The sequence below is a fragment of the Vipera berus genome (genome assembly GCF_964194415.1).
Source record: "Vipera berus genome assembly, chromosome: 1".
In the NCBI taxonomy this organism is placed as follows: Eukaryota; Metazoa; Chordata; class Lepidosauria; order Squamata; family Viperidae; genus Vipera; species Vipera berus.
This window is the reverse complement of record NC_138202.1, coordinates 180,441,897-180,461,981: the sequence shown is the minus strand read 5'-3', so window position 1 is coordinate 180,461,981 and position 20,085 is coordinate 180,441,897. Positions and strand designations below refer to the sequence as shown.

Genomic DNA, 20,085 nt, shown 5'->3' with positions numbered 1-20,085 from the left:
AAGGCCTCATTTGACTCAGAGGCACTTCAAGTAGGCCGCAGAGGCCTATCAACAGAAAGAGAACACTACCTGAAGATAAGTGGTCTGCAGCAAATCCTGTGGAACACTGAGTCACAGGAACAATTGTGACTCATGTGCCTCAGGGAGATTGCTCAAGGCTCTTGTGCCTCAGGGAGATGTTTGTTTGTTTGTTTGTTATCCTGTCTTTAGATTTTTCTAAACAACTCAAGACATGGTACAAACCTAATACTCCTCCCTCCTCCTCTTTTCCCCAAACAATCATCCTGTGAGGTGGGTTGGGCTGAGAGACAGTGAATGCCCAAGGTCACCCAGCTGGCTTTCATGCCTAAAATGGGACTAAAATTCACCGTATCACATTTTCTAGTCTGGGACTTAAACCCAGACAAAACTGGCTCCCAGAATACTGTGAGGCAATAGTGGTGTTAGATCTCAACTTCAGGCCCAGCCTCCATGCTGCTATTTAGGATTGCCTGGATGGGAGGGGGGAAGGGGTTGTGACATGCCAGCATGTCTATATTACTACTCTATATTACAGCATCCTTTACACTACTTGCTGTAATGTCTTGAGATGTGAGACTACTGATACAATTACACAGAAGGCAATAAAAGCATAGTCAGGAGGAATGAGGGTAGCAAAAGAGAAAATTCATACCTTATTTTTTTCAGTAATAATTTTTTCTTCCCAAATGAACTAAATCTAACTACTTTCTAATAGAAGTTGAGAAATAAGTCAAAAAGTATCTCTGAGGAACTACTGACATGAGGATGCTAGTGATTGGGAATATGTATACATAGGTAGAATTACTTACAAAAATATATCATGCAACTCCAAAGGTTCTAAACATCAAAATAAATGGCAATCAGTTTAAAATCAGCAATTGGTGAGGAGTATTAATGGTGGATGAAATGAGACAAAAGCAAAAAGTAACTTGCACAATGATACCTTGGATCCCAATCTATGCGGGAGATGAATTATTTAGTCCTTGGATCCACAAATCTCAGGCTATAAATAATTCCTAAAGCAGAATACAGTGAAGACTTCCTCAAATTGCTATCCCTTTACCTCCCAGAGAATAACTTGAGACTCATAGGTATGGTTTGCGCTAATTATTGATATCAACTGAACTCTGTGGAATTACTGTAGCCGGAGTTATAAATGACATAACTGTATAAGAGGCTTAGTAAGTGGAGTTGTGAGAAGTGTAGCTTGAATAAGAAAAGAATTGTTTTCATTAGGCATAGCATAAATCCAAATGAAATCAAAGACATAATTACAGATGGATAAAAAATAATTTGTCATTGTGCTTAGCATTAGTATTCCCCTCTTTTTCTAGTTTTCTCTCTCCCAGCAGTTACCACATTTCAGCACAAACCAGAGTCTTCAATATTACAAACAGAACCCATAAATAAGTGCATAAGTACTTACAAGATCAAGAGCAGCTGCAAGGATAGAAGCATCAGGGATTGTTCCTGGTTCACAGCAGTTTAAGAGAAATTGAAACCGCTTCATGCCTTGCCGAATGGCTCCCAAATTCACCACATTCTTGGATTTGTTCCCCTCTTGGCTGGAAGCCAGATGATCTTCATAAGTCTGACAACCTTAAAAGAAAATCAAAAAGGGAGGGCAGGAGAGGGGGGAAAGAGAAAGCCCCCACCAATGTTTAAACGTTCATTGAATCTACTGACAATTCTGAAGCAAATGTCTCCTATTGATCTGCCCTGTCCTCGAGCATCAACCGTGACAGAATGAGAGAGGCATATACTCAAAGTATCTATGACTGCAACAAACTCTGTGAAGTCTTTAGGACATGTTTCATATCACCTAGCACCAGAGAAAATGGGTAAGATTTATGCAAGAGTGGATTGGATGAAAGTTCAACACAGTGTGTATAGATACTGATTTTAAAACTTTCCATAAATGAATTATGCTTAGTCTACCCTTGGGACAGGGAATGAGAGAAGCACTGCTAAATTTGCAGGAAGTTCACAGGTTGTCAAGAAGAGGTATGGGGATATTTCAAAGAAATTGCACATTGAGGTCAGGAGTCAGCTTGAAACCTGAGCCCATATTCTATGGATTTATGAATGGTCATGATTATGTCACTTTTGAAGATAACCTAGATTGCATGACTGGTATTAAAATGAGGAATGACATGTACCAAACTTAAGATCCTTAATGGAAAAACAGAAGACATGTGTAATTAATAAATATTTCTGGATGGCACAACCATAACTGATTGATTGTTATAACAAAGAAATGACCCCTGCATCATTACTGCTAAGCTTGTAAGCCGCCCTGAGTCTTCGGAGAAGGGCGGGATATAAATGGAATTAAAATAAAAATAAATAAAAATTTCATGCTTAAGAAAATAGTTTCACTTTGTGTAAAACTTTGCATTTATTAAATTCAACATTTTTAACCAGTCAGAATATTTTAAAACAGAAAGATCAATCTTAGGAAGCATGAGGGAATAAGACGAGGTCACAACAAACTATCACACATATAAAAAAGAAAAGAAAAAATATTAACAAAAGCTAATATCTATGTTTAGTTATGAATTTGTAATAAATTTGCAATCTATAAAAAGAACTCAACTTGGGTAAACCTTGTTTTCTATGTTGTTTCCTGCATAACTGATTCAAAGAGTCATAAAACTGGAAGAGGCAATCTTCCTGTTCAATGCAGGAATCAAAATGTAGACTTTTGGTTTTGTGCCCATAGCGCATGGCCTCATGAAAGCGGACCTCCGCTCTCCACAGCTAGTTCGTCCTACCAGGAGGACCCTAGATGGGTCCAAAGTCATCCCGAAGAGGTGACCATGAAGGAGGGGTGCCCCATTGATCACGAAGTGACAGCAATCACTTCATTTGATCCGAGGAATCCCTCTGAACCCAAGAGGAGAAAGGCTAGTGTGAGATCAGTGTTTAGCTCAAGCTACTTGCAGCCCCAAAGCATGAACCTGCACATCGATGAACAGCGTATTTGGAATTGGTGAGACTACTGATCTTCTTTCTTCTATGTACTAATTGAATCCTTGCAAAAGATTCCCAAAGCAAGAAAACCTCCGGAAGTGAAGAGAGGGGACTATATCCCCATTCCCTTACCGATGGAAGCAGCAAATTAATATTAAGGAGGAAAGTGATATACTAAAATTTGATTTAAAATACTACAGTCTGGATAAATCTAGGAATTAAAACACTGTCAAGATTATACCCTAAATAATCTTTGATGGAATTATGAAAATATATAACAAAAATAACTTTTTGATTGAAAAACAAACTGAAAAAAGAAATAACTGCTGACATCTAGTGGAGAATCAGAGAATAGAATACTAACAATAAGGACTCAGAAATTGGCAGAATGCTTAGAAACAAAGAAAAAGCTGTTCCTTTGAATTGCAAATAATCTTGAAGACAGCTGGGAACAAAGGATGAGCCATCTATAAGATTAAAAAGGGTCTGAACGGAAAAAACAAAACATCTGGACTGTTGCTTAAATCTAAGAACTGTTTATGGAAAAGAAAAACCTTGGCTTTTGGCTAATCTTTTAGAGGAGAATCTGCAGGAAGGATTTAAATTGGCTTAACATACTGAACTGTAATTTTGACTGGTTGATAAATTGACTTTTGAACTAAAAATTGATGAAAGATTATTTGAAGGGGGAGAAACAACATGGATATCACATACGTATCAAAAAAATGACAGGACGCCACATTCAATATTTTCTCCTGAAGGACTTAGCCTGGAAAATCAAAGGACTCCAGAAGCAATACTTCAAGGCAAGATAAATACTTTCCGGGAGGAAATATATATAATGTTAGGACAAATACAAATGACAATAGATTCAAACCACGAGGATATTTGAAACAACTTTGATGATTTAAATAAGCATATTTCCAATCTAAATCTACAATTAAAAAACACCCAGGAAATAACAACGAATGAACAAATAAATCAGATAACAGACTAAAAATTAGAAGACTATGATCAAATGGATGAAATAACAAATGAAAAGAATTACAATTTAACACAAACAGGAAAAAATCTACAAGGTTCTGATACAACAAGAAAAATGGAGTGGACTATAGAATTAACTAGGAGAACTATCAATGTTTGGGAGACAGAAAGTATTCATCTTACTTACTTCATCTTTTGTATTCCCAACATTTGTAAAAATACAGGAACCACCGGGCAAGCAGATTACATCAACTAGGAAAACTACTCAGCAAAAGAACACCAGAGACAGATACAAGAAATTTGACTCGCCCTCCCAGATGGACTACTACGTGAATAAACATTTGTTTGAATATGGCTAAAAGAATAGAGAATTTTGAACATTAAGGGCCCTTATAACAAGAAGGATAAGAGATTTAAGTAATATAGTATGTTCTATAATATACGAAATGGAAAAATAGCAGGTTGATGTAACTGTTATTAATATAAGTGAAATATAAACTGATTAAAAAGGATGTTATATCGAGATATATAAGATAGATAAAAAGTATTGTATTTTTATAATGTATGACATAAAATATTGGGATGATGTACCTAAATGGGAAAATGTGGACAGTTAGATGACTAACATATGAAGAAATTATAACTAATAAGAATTAGATTAAATGTAAGGGAAATTAAGCGTAAACAAAAAATATGAAAATAGGATGCATGCTGAACTAATGAGATGATGGTTATAAGAATAATATAAGCTGAAAAAAAGTTATACATAAAGATTATTATTTGTATAAATATAAAAAAGCCTATATCTAATCATTTATATATTGAAAATATTAAGAATTATATTTTGGTTAAGCTTAAAGAAGGAGAATATAAATGGGAGATGGAAAGATCAAAGAAATATATCATTAATTAATATATTAATTATGGAATTATCAAATTTAATCATTATTGATTGTTAATTAATTATTATTGTCCTTTTTTTCTTGTTAAAATATAAACCAAGACAACACACTGTACACCAGGCACTGAAGATTGTTATAGTTAAAAACCAATAAAATATTTATAAAAAAAGGAATCAAAATGTAAGCATTCCAGGCATTCTATTTAAAAACACTGAATGTTATTATATTTCCCTCAATAATCTTTTCTCAAGGTTAAACATACTCAACTCCTTCAATCTTTCTTCATGTGGCTTAAATTCTAGTCTCTGGTCATCTTGGTTGCCCACTTCTCTAACTTACCCATATTCTCTGATTTAGTGTTAATTCCTTCTAATTTTATATTATTTGAACATATAATAAAAGCTTCTTCCTCTCCTTTATCCAAATCATTAATGAAAGTATAAAAAGTAGAGCAGACATGTCAAACTTGCGACGTCATGTGATGTCGCGCAATGTATCGGGACAGTTTTGCCATTGCCGGCAATGGGATGGGCGCGGCTTCCAGATGACACGTCCGGTCCGTGGGCCAGCAGTTTGACACCCCTGAAGTAGAGGATTGATCTTTGCAGCAGCTCATTACTTTTTAATCTGACAAAGAACCATAGATGAATACTCTTTGAGTATAGTTTTCAAGACAACTATGTATCCATGTCATTGTCATTTTATTCAGGTCATGCTTGTGATACATCAGGGGTGCCAAACCCATAATGTCATGTGACATGTCGCAATGTATCGTGACTTTTTTTTCATTGCCAGCAATGGGGTGGGCGTGGATTCGCCATGATGCATCCAGCCCACGGGCCGCCAGTTTGACACCCCTGTGATACATCTTCAGGTAGTTACATCCTCAGGTACTTTATCAAATGCTTTGCTGAAGTCAAAGTAAATTTTAACTATAGATTCCCACAATCTTTTAAGGAGGCTGCTTAATTTCTTTTAAAAATGAGATAAAATTAGTATGACAAGATTTGTTCTTGACAAACTTGCTTATTTCTAGTAATTACTGCATTGGTTTTAAGATGCTTGTGGAGTGATCTGCTGTAGAATGTTCCCAGACATTCCTATTTTTTTTATGATATTCCCCTCCCCCTTTGTGAAAATGTGGACAACATTTACTTTTCTTCAGTCATCTAGCACTTCATCAGTTCTCCAGAACTGGATTTGGCTAAATCATCAGCAATTCATTCAGTTAGTGTGGCCACTTACGACACCAAACCTGCCTACCTTAGCTTAGAGTAAATGCTTTCCTTCCTTCCTTCCTTCCTTCCTTCCTTCCTTCCTTCCTTCCTTCCTTCCTTCCTTCCTTCCTTCCTTCCTTCCTTTCCTTCCTTCCTTCCTTCCTTCCTTCCTTCCTTCCTTCCTTCCTTCCTTCCTTCCTTCCTTCCTTCCTTCCTTCCTTCCTTCCTTCCTTCGTCTTCTGCTAGCCAAGTTCAACTTGATTCTTTATTTGTCAGAAAATTTGTTAGGGACTCCACCTCAAACTCTTCTAAATAAACTCCCTAATAAGGGAGTAGGGAGGGTAAGCTCAAAATAGTCAAGATGGCAGCCATAATGTTGCAATCGAAGCTCCACCAGTTTTGTACATGCAACTCACATAAAAAAGCAGAACATCAATTGCACTTTTGTGGTGAACATCTTGAATTTTGGCCATAGCCTGCAGCCCTGCTCCCTAGCTTAATTTCCTCAATCAGCTGACTCTCTGAAATCAGTCAGGCTTATACTCCCTCTACAGTTTTTTTACTCAATAGGAAGAAGACAAACAATTACCCACAATGGCAGTAATTCAGGAAATGACTTTTTCACTCCTCCTAACTCAGCAAAAAAATGATTCAGAGCGTAAAGTTTCACTCTTTCCTTTCTTTTTTTTCAATTTGATTTCAGTTCCATTTCTATCAGTTCTACCCTTGCTCACTCAATGAATGATGTGGCAACTTGTTCCTGGGGTTACTTGGTTTATTTCAGTTTTCTGTAACATAAATACTGTACTTATGAACTAACATTTGAGTAAGATTGAGTAAGATTAATTCCATTACCATCATTAAGGCTGCAGTCCTGAGGTTACTCATATTCTGCCACGCTGCGCTGAACCTAATCTAAGAACATTTGCATATTATATATACAGTATTGCCTCTACATTTTATTTTAAAACAAATTACTCCTTGGTACTTCAATAAGATCTTTATATTGCATGCTACTGAGCTGTGAACTAAAACTATTCATTAGCTCCTATTGTCACATAATGATCTCAAAAGCCAAACAAAATGGTATTTTCATCACCATTGGATAAGCCATTCCATTTTAAAAACAGACTTTGTGCAATTTTAAAAATTGAATGTTGAAATAAAAAAATTTCTACTTGAAATTCATACTTAAATTAATACTTGTATTACCATAGTAAGAGATACCAATAATCATATGTCATATGTCTTCATCTGAAACATCATTCTCTTTATATAAAAAGGCATTTTATGAAAGAGCAATGGCTAAATGAGGTAGTAACATCACTTCCATGTTTAATGAAGCAATATGTAATGTTGGGTCACGTAAAGTTTTGTGAAAAAGGCAACTAAATCCATTGCGAGGGGATGCTGTGTCCCTTTTTCAATGCAAAAACAGGAAGGAAAATAACAAGATGCGAGGTTGTTTCTTTGGTAACGAGAAGCTCACATCTGCATATCTGAAATATTTGAAAGCAGTTAAGACCTAGCCTTGTTTAGAGGCAAAAACTTGTTTCCTTAAAAATAATAAAGTAATCAATCATATTGTCATATAATTGTTCTCAATATCATTTTTAATTTTGCTAAGAACGAAGGACAGCATCTCTATAAGAAATGGCATGAAGACACAAGACAAGCAGACACAGAAGAAAAGAGATAATTAAAACACATTTGTACAGGGTTTTCCATTTCATCAGTGCTGAATTTTACTGAAAATGTAGATGATTGATAACGGGGAATAAAAGCTGGTGGGCACATCCAACGTTTCACATCAAGGACCCGAGTGAAATATTAGCATACTATGTTTGAACCCAGATATCCGTTTCCAAATTTCATATTTTCCAAATGATGAATTTGATTTCTTGAAAGGTCAATTTTGCCATATCTAAATGCATTGGCCCATATATGCTTTTCCTTCTTGGCTAGAACTGAATGAAAATAAAAAAATGACATCAGAAGAAATGAAAAAAAAAGTAGTGGCTATAAAATATATAAAGCCATAGAAAACAAAATAGGTCCAGAAAATATGTTTTTAAAGGTAAAGGGTGAATTAGAGAAAGAAAATATTTTTTTAAAAAAAGAAGGAATAAAGAAAAAGATAAAAGTTTAAAAAAGGACTGAAGAAACAGAACCCTGATTTCTAACCATCTTTTTCTTCTGTGTGATGAAGCCTGGATGGATGTCTTCGGCAGGTGCGCCATTTACCAAGACGCTTGAAGAAATTCTCCTCTTCTTCACGCCCATTTTCCATGCCACTTCCAGGCCCACCTTCTGATAGCTTCACTGCACTAGTAAATTTCACCTAAATGTTAAAAGAAGCATCATTTCATTGTTTTCATTGCTGATGTAAACATAGCATCTTAAATAGACTCCTTAATAAATACTCTCCTTTATTAGTAACATTTTAAAGCCCATACCTCCATGTTGAGGGAATCACAGTTGAATAAATAGGAAACAGGAACAAAACAACCTTCCTCCCTTCCTCCCTCTTCTCTCCTTAGTGCTTAATATATCTATTCTTCTACCTGTGACTTCTAAAGAAAACTAGTCACTCAAGAGAGAGATAAGCAGAGGGCTAAGAAAGCTCTCCAGGGGCTTCATTTTCTCTGCCTGTAGGAATACTTTGTGAGCGCCATTATTTTTTGGAATTACTTTATTGCTTTGTTTAGAAAAATACTCATCCAGAAAGAAAGTTTTAGCTTCTAGTAAAGCAAAGTTTAGCTCCAATAAAACAATAAAACCTTTAAAGTCCATATTTTCATATTTAGGTTCATCGCATTTTACCAATCAGCTGGCAGTGTGGAGAATAATGATGGGAAATTAAAATGCTTGAGAAATGCAACTGAAGGTGTAGCTCAATTCCAACCGTTTAGCCATGTTTAAAGTCTTCTGCAGAAATATTTAGATATAGTAGTTTCACTCCCTCATCTCCTTTTTTCAGCCCTTCTCTTTCTCCACATTTGTTATTTTCTTCAGCTTAGTTTGGTTTTGATGAGAAATTTTGTTTTAAAATTATTTGTTCTTGTACCAAATTCTTTTAGCTCTAGAACCTATAGTAAGAGTCAAACCTCTGCACTCTAAAGTCCAGTTAGTTTCATATATTTGTGTTTTTTCCCCCCTGGACATCACACTACTGCAGTGATGGTGAATCTTTTAGAGACTGAGTGCCCAAACTACAACCCAAAACCCACTTATTTGTCATCCGGTACCAGGTGGGCATGGCCCATTGGGTGAGTGTGGCCCATTGGATGGGTGTGGCCAATTGGGTGGGCGTGGCCCATTGGGTGGGCATGGCTGCAGTGGTTATGGCAGACTGGTTGGGACTAAAAAGTTCAATCAATCAATTCCAACTTTGCGAGAACTTTTTTTTCCCATGAGAAGTTAAAACTGATTGATTGAATCTTTTTTTTTTTTTTGCAAACGGCGGTGGAGGCCTAAACCGAAAAGGTTTTATAAAACCCAGCTGAAGGCCTAGGACTGGGGCGATGGCACACGTGGCCACAGAAAGGGCTTTGTGTACCACCTCTGGCACATGTGCCATAGGTTCACCACCATGGCACTACTGAGTAATATGGTCTCTGATGTTCAATAACCTAAGGCCGTGGTGGCGAACCTATGTCACATGTGCCACAGGTGGCATGCAGAGACTTCTCTGTTGGCAGGTGCGCCATTGTTAGGCCCAGCTCTCCTTCCTCCTCTCCACGCATGCACAGTCTGGGAATAGGCAACAAGCTATAAAAGGAGCAACTTTTGGCAGGAGCAGCATTTGCTGCAGACAGTGAGTGAGCGAGTGAGCACGAGCCGACAGTGGTAAGTTTCAGCAGCCGGCCACGCAGGGGAGGAGAAGGAGGAGGGGCGGTAAGGGCAGCAATGGTGGCGGCAGTGAAAGGCGCAGAGGGCGGGGCTGGCCTACCTGCTTAAACTGCCTTGCCTCAGCCTTGGCAGGCTAGGGCATTAATGGCAGCGGTGAAAGGCGCAGGGGGGGGGGCAGCCTACCTGGTTAAGGTGCCTTGCCTCAGCCTCTTGGGGTGATGTCAGCAGAGGCAGTGGTGGAGGCGGCCCAGGCAGGCTCTAGTAAGCCAGGCAGGGCCCAGGAGCCAGCCAGCCAGCGAGAGCAGGGTTGGGTGTGGGGATTGGGATCTGGCCCCTTTTACCTCATCAAGGGTCCAGGGAGAAGTTATCTGCCCAGCTTCATGCGTGGCAATGGTGGTGGAGGCAGCGGAGGCAGTGGTGGTGGCAGAAGTGGCAGTGGCCTGGGCAGGCTCTGATTAAGCCAGGCAGGGACAAGCAGGGACGAGCGCTTCCCTGCCTGCATCTGGGATGCCGTCTTGCAGGTGGTGAAGGGCTATGACTGGAGCCTGGTGCCCATGCTGGTGCTGGGCCTTAGGGCACTGAAGGCCAAGCCGCATGTCAAGTGGCCCATGAATACCTTCATGGTCTGGGCGCAGGCAGCGTGCAGGAAGCTGGAAGACCAGTACCCACATCTGCACAATGCCAAGCTCAGCAAGACACTGGACAAACTCTGGCAGTGAGTGGGCTGACGTGGAGCTCAGGCAGGGAGGGGCAGCAGCGACCATGGAAGGGGGGCAGGAGCTCACCTTGGTCAGTCAGTCTGTCTCTCCCGCAGCCAACCCTCTTCCCAGGCTTGTGATTCAGTGTGATGCAGACAACAATTTCTCTGACTCAGGGGATCGACCGGCTGGTTATGCTTTGGTGCCGGAGCCCCAGAGGGCTTGCAGTTGGCCTGGTTGGGGACTGGTCCTTCCGCTGCTGTGCAGGGACTTTCTCCATCCAAAGCTGCAAGCTTTGAGCTAACCGACCGGCTCCCTTTGGACTGATTTTCCAGCACTGTTGCTGGTGAGCGGCCGAGGGTATGGCTGGCTGTGGATGATGGGAACTCCATCCTCCAGTTGGGAAAGCTGTGTGTCAGGCTGGCTTGGGAGATTTTTAAGCCCAGGGGAGGGCTTCCCGGGTTCAGTAAGCGGAAGAAGTGGTGGAGCAGCTGCTCAGATGCGGTGTTTGGCTTAACGCCACATGTGTTGAGGTGATCAACCGACCTGGGCATATTTGGACCTTTTTCCTGACTAATCCACCTTAAAAAACAATTCAACTTTCATTGGTTTCTGTCTGCAGGCAATTCCTGTCCTGTTGGGTGTTGGTTTGATGAAGGAGGGGAGCTGTGCATTGGAAGAGCTGAAAAATTAGGAGCTCCCTAATTTTAAGTGGGCACCCATGTTCAGGAGGGATCAGACTGGAACAGGGTGATGTAGTCCCAAACATACATGTGTATGCAAAACCTGGCTCTCATGGAGGTATTTCCAAACATTGGCTTACAACAGGGATCTTCAAACTTGGCCCTTTTATGACTTATGGACTTCAACTCCCAGAATTCCTCAGCCAGCATTCCTCCCTTCCTTTGAAACAAACAACCCCCCCCCCCAATCCTCCCATTCCTGCCTTCTGAATTAAAACAAGAGAAAGCCAAGTTTTTTCTTTTGTGGTCTTTACATATTTAAATTGCAGCTAGAAGGAAGTGGGGAAGAAAACCATCACAAGACACTCTTCTGTTTTAACTTTTTTTCCTTGTCACTTTTTGGAGTTTTCATCCTGCTTTCGTGAGAGGGCAGCATTTGGGAGGGGGTGTAGCTGCCCCCTTCCCCCCCCCAAGCCATCAGCTGAGCAAGATGCCTGCCTGCCTGTGCTCTTCCCCCTGTCTGAGGCTTTTGTTGCCGAGAGCATTTCTGTTTAGGATTGGCTGGGGTGGGAAGCTGTTTGGTTTTTATTCCCCTCCCATCTGCTGGGTGGTTGCAGCAGGTTTTGGTCTCTTCTGTTGTGTTTTGAGGTTACCTACAAAGTACATTTGTTTTTTGGGGGGATCCCCACTGTGGTTGCTAAGCTTGCTCTTCCACCTCCTCCTCCTCCTCCTCCTCACTGGAGCCCCCCCTTTGTCTGCAACCAGCCCCTGCCCCTGCCTCACCTTGCCTTGCCCCACTCCAACAGCACCCCTGCCCTGCCCCCTCCTTCACCTCGCCTCACTCTGCAGGATGAGCCTCCTGCCCATTGCCCCACCCGCCAGAGAACCCCTGGATCTCCCCCAACCTGCCTGGCCTCCACAGGTATCCCTCCCCAGAAGCAGCATCAAGGTGGCCATGCCCACCCTGGCCATGCCCACCCATGCTGCCATTATACCATAGCCACACCCACTCAGTGGCCACACCTATTCAGTGGGCCATGCCCACCCAGTACCCGGTGATGCATAAGTGGGTTTTGGGTTGCAGTTTGGGGACTCGGTCTCTAAAAGGTTCGGCATCACTGTTAAAAATGAAAGTCTGCAGTTGGCTAGTTGGTTGAGTTATTTTTCCCCCTTCAGAAATAAGCGTTCTTCCCTTTGTTGAAATGTATTGTGCAGATCTGCTGAGAATATGACACAAGTTTGGAAATGATTCTGCTCTCTTTATTGTATTGATGAGTGTGTATGTGTATGTAAAAGGAGACTGCAGCAAGAAATGAAAGTAAAAGCATGCATAGTCCTAGTCATTTCTTTAAGATGGAAAACTGATAATACTTGGAAAAATGCACAAATTTAGAAACAATAGGCAGTGACAATTTTAGTCCAGGAAGAAAGAAATATAGATGTTGAAGACATAGGTAAGGATACAAAGAAAAATAAATGTGCACATTCAGTGTTAGATAGCTGTTTTTTTAAAGTGTGAAAGGGTTACATATTTACCCTGGAGCTCTGCCTGATGAAAGAGAGACGATCCACCGAGCTAATATCCAGAAGATCTTCTACACCATCTGCCAAACCAGAAATTGATGAACGTTTCAGCCAATTCCCTGTAATACAGAAAGAGTAGGTGTGAATTTTTTCCTGACATTACTAGTTGAATAATGTACATCTCTCATTACTGCTACTAAGGACTCAATTCCTAAAACCTGAACAAAATATTAGGAGTCATATAAAGGAAGATGGGGAAAAATTCAAAGACACTGAATAGCATGGCAAAGTATCTTCATGTATAAAGCTTCCCGTGTGGAGAGAATCAGTGGAGACCCCTGTTCAGGTCTGCCCTCAGCTGTTGAATCTGACTGGATGACTTTGGGCCAATGTCCATCGCTTTCATGGCTGATATTGTGGGATTAAAAAGGATGATAAATCCCCACATGCTCCTGGAGAAAAGGCACGACATCTAACAAACCAATAATTGAATGACCTAGTGGGAGTTTGAGTTTCTTTCTCAGGGAGATCCGTCTGGAGCGGGAGCGGGAGCGCCTCTCTGTGGTCATTCCTGAGTGTGCAGTTGTGCATTCAGAAGTGTCTGGCTCCGACTGGCTGCTGGTATCGCTAGCAGCACTCTGAGATTTAAACATTTTCCGCCAGAAATCCTTGCGGCCTAAGGCTGCTCCTTGCATTTGTTCATCACTGTGAAGGAATGACATGGCTGGTAAAACTTAGCAGAATTAAAAAAAGAAAAGAAAAAATAGGGCAGCATCTTTCTCTCTTCTAATCTTGCCCTGTGCCCTGAACACTGGGAGTTGTTCAGCTAATTTTAGAAGAGGGAATAAGCAATAAACCTATCATCATAAAAATGATATACTGAAAAATATCGATAATTGGATTTGTAACTCTTGTAAAGTAGGACAGTAAGCACTAGGAGAAAAGTATATATTTCCAATAAAGTAATAATCTTTATGTAGTAAATTAGGAAGGTGTTATGATGGTGAATATGATTTGCCTAAGGCTAGGCAGAATGCAATATTCTACACTGCTAGCACTGCAGAGAGCAGAAGTTGTTAAGAAACAACTTCCACATAATTATGTGAACCTTTTTCTCTCAGCTATGATAGCTAATTTCTACATTGCTACAATGAAAACAAGGAAACCAGCTGATTCAAGTCTGAACAGTATTGCTTTTTCTTTTTAAATTATGTTTGTAAGTAACCTGATTGTTGATTAAAATAAAATGTATTGATTAATTTACTTACTGCTCAGGAGTTTGCATTGGACGGCCTGAGACATAGCTACGACATTCATCAGGAGCAGAAGACAGATGTCCTTTATCAATAACAACACTTCCTACTTCAGATCTACAAAGACAAAGCTACTAGTCACAGGCACAATAACATATTGTATTTATTCCTGTTTAGCTTCCTAATATTATTTTTAAAAGTATTTCTAAAACAGAAAGATGAGGTAAATTTTCTTCTTGCAATCTCCCATCAGTTCTTCATATATCAATCATGAATGGTAACAGTAGTCAAGGGCATGAAAATATACCAAATTGATTATCTAATTTGTAAGTGTGTCTATTTAATGTAAATTTAGAAATGCTTCTCATTAAGTTAAATAGATCTTAATTAGCCTGTAATTATATGGGAGTAAATATGTATCGGATTCTGTTACAAAAATTTTCAAAAAGATTCTTTTCAAGAAAAATTGTGTGTTCTATCAAATTGGAATTTCTCTTCACATGGACAGATATATGATAAAAAGGGCATGCTGCTGTAAATGTGCCTTGGCTTAAAAATGTCTACCAAAGTATATCCTTGGGACAGCTGTATATAATACAACACACACACACACACACACACACACTTGTATGAAGATAGATAGATAGATAGATAGATAGATAGATAGATAGATAGATAGATAGATAGATAGATAGATAGATAATAGAATTAGCCCCAATTGGGGCTAATTCCATACAATAATGGGTATATCAGAAAAAGTTATGTATGAAACAGTTGTTAGGAAAAAATACTTCTTCCATATTTAATTGGGGGAAAAATGAGAATGTCATCTGTCCCACTTGAATTAATTAGCAAAGAAAGACTCCTGGCACATTATTATTTTCCAAGAGTATACTTTACTAAGAACAAAGTGGTTACATATTTTTGCAAGGCAGAATCTGTTTGCTTAGTACAAGAACAATGCAGTTAAGTTCTCCTTTTTCCCAGGCCAACCCTTGTTATTAATGTCCAATTAGACATTCTCAGGTTGTTTTGGAAACAGCCTGTTCACCAACTCCACATTTCTTTTGGCTGACCTTGTGTCAGGGCTAGAACAGCTTCATTCCCAACCCCCACCCTTCCCTCACATTCCAAGCTCTCCCTTCCCCCTCCCCCCATTGCAAATGTCAGGCCAGCAAGATGTGATGCAAAGCTAGAAGCAGCATTACAGCCAAGATGGAGAATATGGATCCATAATCTGAATAGATGCCATATTGACTTGAAGCAGATCATCCCTCTTCACAGATACATAACGGAGATAGCTACTGTACTTAATCCAATATCTTATTCTCCTATGTTGTATAAGAATGATATTTTTAAAACAATTTTTCAGCTGAATAACCTGAACGCAGTTCTTAACTGTGCTTTAATCCTGTGCATTTGAATGAAATTAAAGCATACTTCACTGCAATCTGCTGTATATGTATATCATAAGACATCTTTGGGGAAGGGAGAATTTTGAGAGCAAATATTATTAGCATGATTTATCTTCTTCCCAAAAGCGAGGCTGACAAGTCTGGGTATGGCTGACCTTACTATATCATTCAAGCATCTTAATGGCTTTTCCAGTCCAGATACATACTTTTTACTCCCTGGTGGTTTGGGTTCCTGTTCAGTATTTTCTTCTGTTTTTCTTCCTGGAATCAACTTTTCTGCACTGTCCAAAAGGGCACTCAGAGCTACTCTTCTGAAAACATTTCCATGAGCCTCCTTGATAAACTGTACCAATTGTCGGATGTCACAGTACAAACCCTGAAGCCAGCAGGATGACATTTTTTACCGGGGGGGAAACAGTTTGTTAGGCTTCCAACATGCAAACATTTTCTTTCTCTGTTTTCTTAAGAAATTAGGTCTAGGTTTCAGGACTTCTGTTGCTATGAAATAAATTTCAGTAATGAATTTAATAGAAACTGCCTGAAATGTTGAAAGGAAAGGCCAAAGAGTTGCCATCTTGACCAACACAATGATGACTTTTTCAAGTCAAATTAATGGCTAGGTGCAAATTCAAAGGAAATTTGGTTCTCTCGTGTTCTACTGAACATTTTCCAACATTTTCCAAAATTTACCTGCCAACATTTATTAATTGAAAAAAATAATTTTAAACAATTTATATTTTGTCTTTCCACCCCTTTTTGAAAGAAGATGGAACAATTCAACAATTTATACTGAGAATAGAAAAGATAATACTTAAAAACCTATGTCATAATTGAGTGAAAAGGAAAGTTGCCCTTACCAGATTCTCAGGACTATGGAGCTCATGCGTAGTAGAGGCACAGCGGGTGATCAGAGATTTGAACATAGCACTGACAATAATGCCCTCAATACTTTGGGCTGTAGATTTGTTGTCCATAGTGGTGAAGTTATTTCCAAAACCAGCCTTGTCTACAAAATGCAAAGTAAAACAGTTAAACTGCATGGTTAAATTTCAGAAAAACAGTAAGATATATAATTGTCAGCAATTCTTGATCTGCAATAGCATTCTTCATCCAGAGGAGGGATTTGTTACTTTGGGAAACCACGGGGGCAGGGGAGTACTCCAAAATGAGCCTGGCAGTATAAAAAAGGAGTGAAGACAAAGAGCCCATGTCTCATTCAATTAAAACAATCAAAAAGTTAAATTCACACATTGCACATACACAAATAAATACGTTCAGGCACACATCTGCAGGAAAGCTGAATGCTAAGGATGGCAATCTATACTTACTGTCAGTAACTGGTTCCATACAAAATCCTAGCAAAGCATGTAAAAAATCCACCACGTTGTTCAATGAATCTTTGTTCACATAATCTCTCATTGTCTGACGAAACTGCATCTTATCCAGTTTATATAATTTGGTAAGGCAGTTCTGAGCCTGTTAAGAAAGGTTTTAAGAATACCAAACTTAGGTTCTGCTGGTGATAATCACAGAGGACTACACTGAATTCAATCTGTTAGTTCCTAAATAGTTAAAAACAGTACCTAACGAACTTCATAAAATAATTAGAGAGGATTTAAACTAGGCATGTGAAACTCACGATGCCACATAACATTGTGCGACATATCACGACTTTGTCCCCATTGACGGCAATGGAGTGGCCGCTGTTTTGGTGGGATGCATCCAGCCCATGGGCTGGCAGTTTGACATGCCTGATTTAAACAATTGCCTTCCTATCTTTGTTGATACAGTGACTTACTGGACCCAAAGTTTCTAGGGGAATAAAGGTTTTGGGATAATACATAAGATACAAGTATTTAAAATTTAATACATGTGCACTACAGTACAATTTAGAAGCAGTTTTATACCTGATGTCTCAGACGATCCCCAGAGAGTCCTCGGTGACCTTCTCCACAGCCATATGCACAGCCCAGAGACTTCACAATTTTTATCAGCATTGTCAGAGCCAGCCTATGAGTGCTTACTGGAGTATTTTCATCCTTAGCAGCACATTTGAAGAAACCAGAAAGACCAGAGAGAAAGCTGTTCAGTTTATGATCAGAATCAGAAAAATAATATCAAACTGGTGCATGCCAGTTTATCTATTAACAGAATAAATCTTACACAGAAGTTTTTTCTACAAATGATAACATTTAAGGTATCTTTAAAGGAGACAGCTTTAATGCTTGTAAACAAAAAGATCAGATTTAGATGGATAGGTTGCCTGTGTCTGATCAAAGGACTTTGAAACACAGAGAGAAGCAATTCTCTTTATTGTTTACAATCTTGGAAGAAGTAAGAACACATAGTATAAATGTATCCCAGATCCAGCATCCTCACAAATGTCATCCAGATGACTTTGGGAAGACCACCAAGAGAACATAAATATAGTAACCTCAGAAAGCACACCAATTTTCTACAAAAGCCAGCTCTAAAAGGTAAACTGCCTTTGATCCTGGAAGTACTTTTGTTACTGGTGGTCTTATCCATGTTTTCTTATCCCCCCCCCTTAAAGCTGTCTATGTTGTTGACCATTATGGCATCTTGGAGAATTGAGTAACAGTGTGCTACATGCACATGTTTCATGTGATCTAATTTGATTTTCTCACCCTAAGGTTAATTGGGTTACTCTGGATTCTAGTACTTTAAACTGCATATAATATTCCACATATGACTGACTGCATGTTAGATTTTATAAGGGTACAATAAAATAATCGGCTTTATTTTTGGTTCTGCTCCTAATGAATTCCAACACTGAATTTGTCTTCTTTGTAGCAGTTACTTATTAAGTTGGCATTTGTTCATCACATCACAAGATCTTTCCCAGTCAGGTGCCAATGAGTGAAACCTGCATGCTTCACTCCATTTAAATGTAGATCCTGTGAGGACTACACATTGAGGACAATTGATCAGCCAGTTGCAACTTGCTGAATCTTTTATTATGCATGCTTGCTGATTTGGCAGAACTCAAAAGAATATGCAGTTCTCCAAATGCAAGTATTCTTGCATTTGTTATTTGTAGCTCACAGTAAAGTATTACAACTTTATTCATGCTAATACTAATAAAATACTGTTATTGCAAAAGGCATACAAATTTAACTAGAAGAAATTCTTCAAATTAAGATAGGAGTGTAAGAACATCCTTCTAATTTTTGCTTTGGGAAATTAAACTATAAGATCAAGATCTTACACTGCATGCCACATACACTGAAATGACTTGGATAACTCTTCCATGTGCTCCTCTATCCCATATTGAGTTTCAATCTTTACACATTCATGTGAATATCTGATGACAATACCTCTGAGGGCAAACTGAGAAATAAAAACAAATCTTATTTCATAACCTGGGATTTTAACAGTTTGTAAAACACAATATCAGAAATTAAATTAGGCAATGGAATATCACATCAATATGGAAGCTTCTGTAAAAATGCTTTTCAGCATTAACATATATAGTATTGATTGGCAAATAATGAGCCTGTAAAAGCTTCAACATACCTTGTCTTCCTTTTTATCATTCGTTTCAAAAGATCTTCCGCCACCTTCTCCCCCTCCTCCTCCTCCACCACCACCACTTCCTCCATCTCCTCCACCACCTCCTCCTCCTCCAGCAGCACTTCCAACTCCTCCTCCTCCTCCTCCTCCTTCTCCACTGCCATCTCCTGCTCCAGTGATTGGAGCAGTCCCAAATCCAGATGCTGAGGTAGTCAAAGCCCCCTTGAGTTGAAAGGAAGTTTCACTTTGTCTCTTTTCATTGGTTTCATTCTCTTTGTTCTCACTTTTCCTTCTGATCTTCTCCACACAGGGTACCACACCAAGCTGAAGCAGACATTCCACAATGTTGAGGGCCACATCACAGATTCGGGAGCTGATGTCATGATTCAAGACCAAGTAAACTGCTTTAAGAACCACCTTGAAGGAAGAAATATGAGATACTGCAGGCAGCACTATATTCCCATATTGTTTGCAAAAAGCCTGACTACGGGTTTCTAAAGAAATGGTCCAAATATGATATCCTACAACAAGATGACATCTTCAATTATAGCATAATAGCAAGTGAACAAAAATATGTGTGCATTATTTGTATAAGCCACCCTAAGCATGATCCAGGTCAATTTTCTGGTAGCAATGCTTTTTTAGCTGATCTAAAACAAATCTGCCTTTGATAGAAAGCAGTTTATTGCTGAAAGAATATAAAACAAAAACAATGTTTCATAAAATCATAGATTTTCAAGTCTCTAATCTGAAAGATGGCTATCTGCACACATCTAGTCAAGGGAGCTTGCCGCTCCCTTAGTTACAGTACTAGAGGTAGTCCTCAACTTATGATCACAATTGAGCCCCAAATTTATGTTGCTAAGTGAGAAATTTGTTAAGTGAGTTTTGCCCTATTTTATAACTTTTCTTGCCATATTTGTTAAGTGAATCACTGAAGCTGTTAAATTAGTATCATGGTTATTAAGTGAATCTGGCTTCCCAACTGACTTTCCTAGTCAGAAGGTTGCAAAAGTGGCCACATGACCC

The 20,085-nt window shown here is 39.2% G+C and overlaps 1 protein-coding gene across 1 annotated transcript in view; it reads right to left on the bottom strand.

Annotated features, from left to right (window-relative positions):
- UNC80 (unc-80 homolog, NALCN channel complex subunit) overlaps positions 1-20,085 on the bottom strand; it is a gene marked incomplete at its 5' end in the record, with an annotated part of 181,259 nt that overhangs the window by 110,172 nt on the left and 51,002 nt on the right. The window contains 10 exons of the mRNA XM_081341722.1: positions 1,448-1,620; positions 8,342-8,438; positions 12,867-12,973; positions 13,351-13,559; positions 14,123-14,224; positions 15,729-15,898; positions 16,380-16,528; positions 16,851-16,998; positions 17,430-17,561; positions 19,060-19,473. Coding sequence (XP_081197848.1) covers positions 1,448-1,620; positions 8,342-8,438; positions 12,867-12,973; positions 13,351-13,559; positions 14,123-14,224; positions 15,729-15,898; positions 16,380-16,528; positions 16,851-16,998; positions 17,430-17,561; positions 19,060-19,473 — 1,701 coding nt within the window. The remainder of the gene's footprint in view (positions 1-1,447; positions 1,621-8,341; positions 8,439-12,866; positions 12,974-13,350; positions 13,560-14,122; positions 14,225-15,728; positions 15,899-16,379; positions 16,529-16,850; positions 16,999-17,429; positions 17,562-19,059; positions 19,474-20,085) is intronic.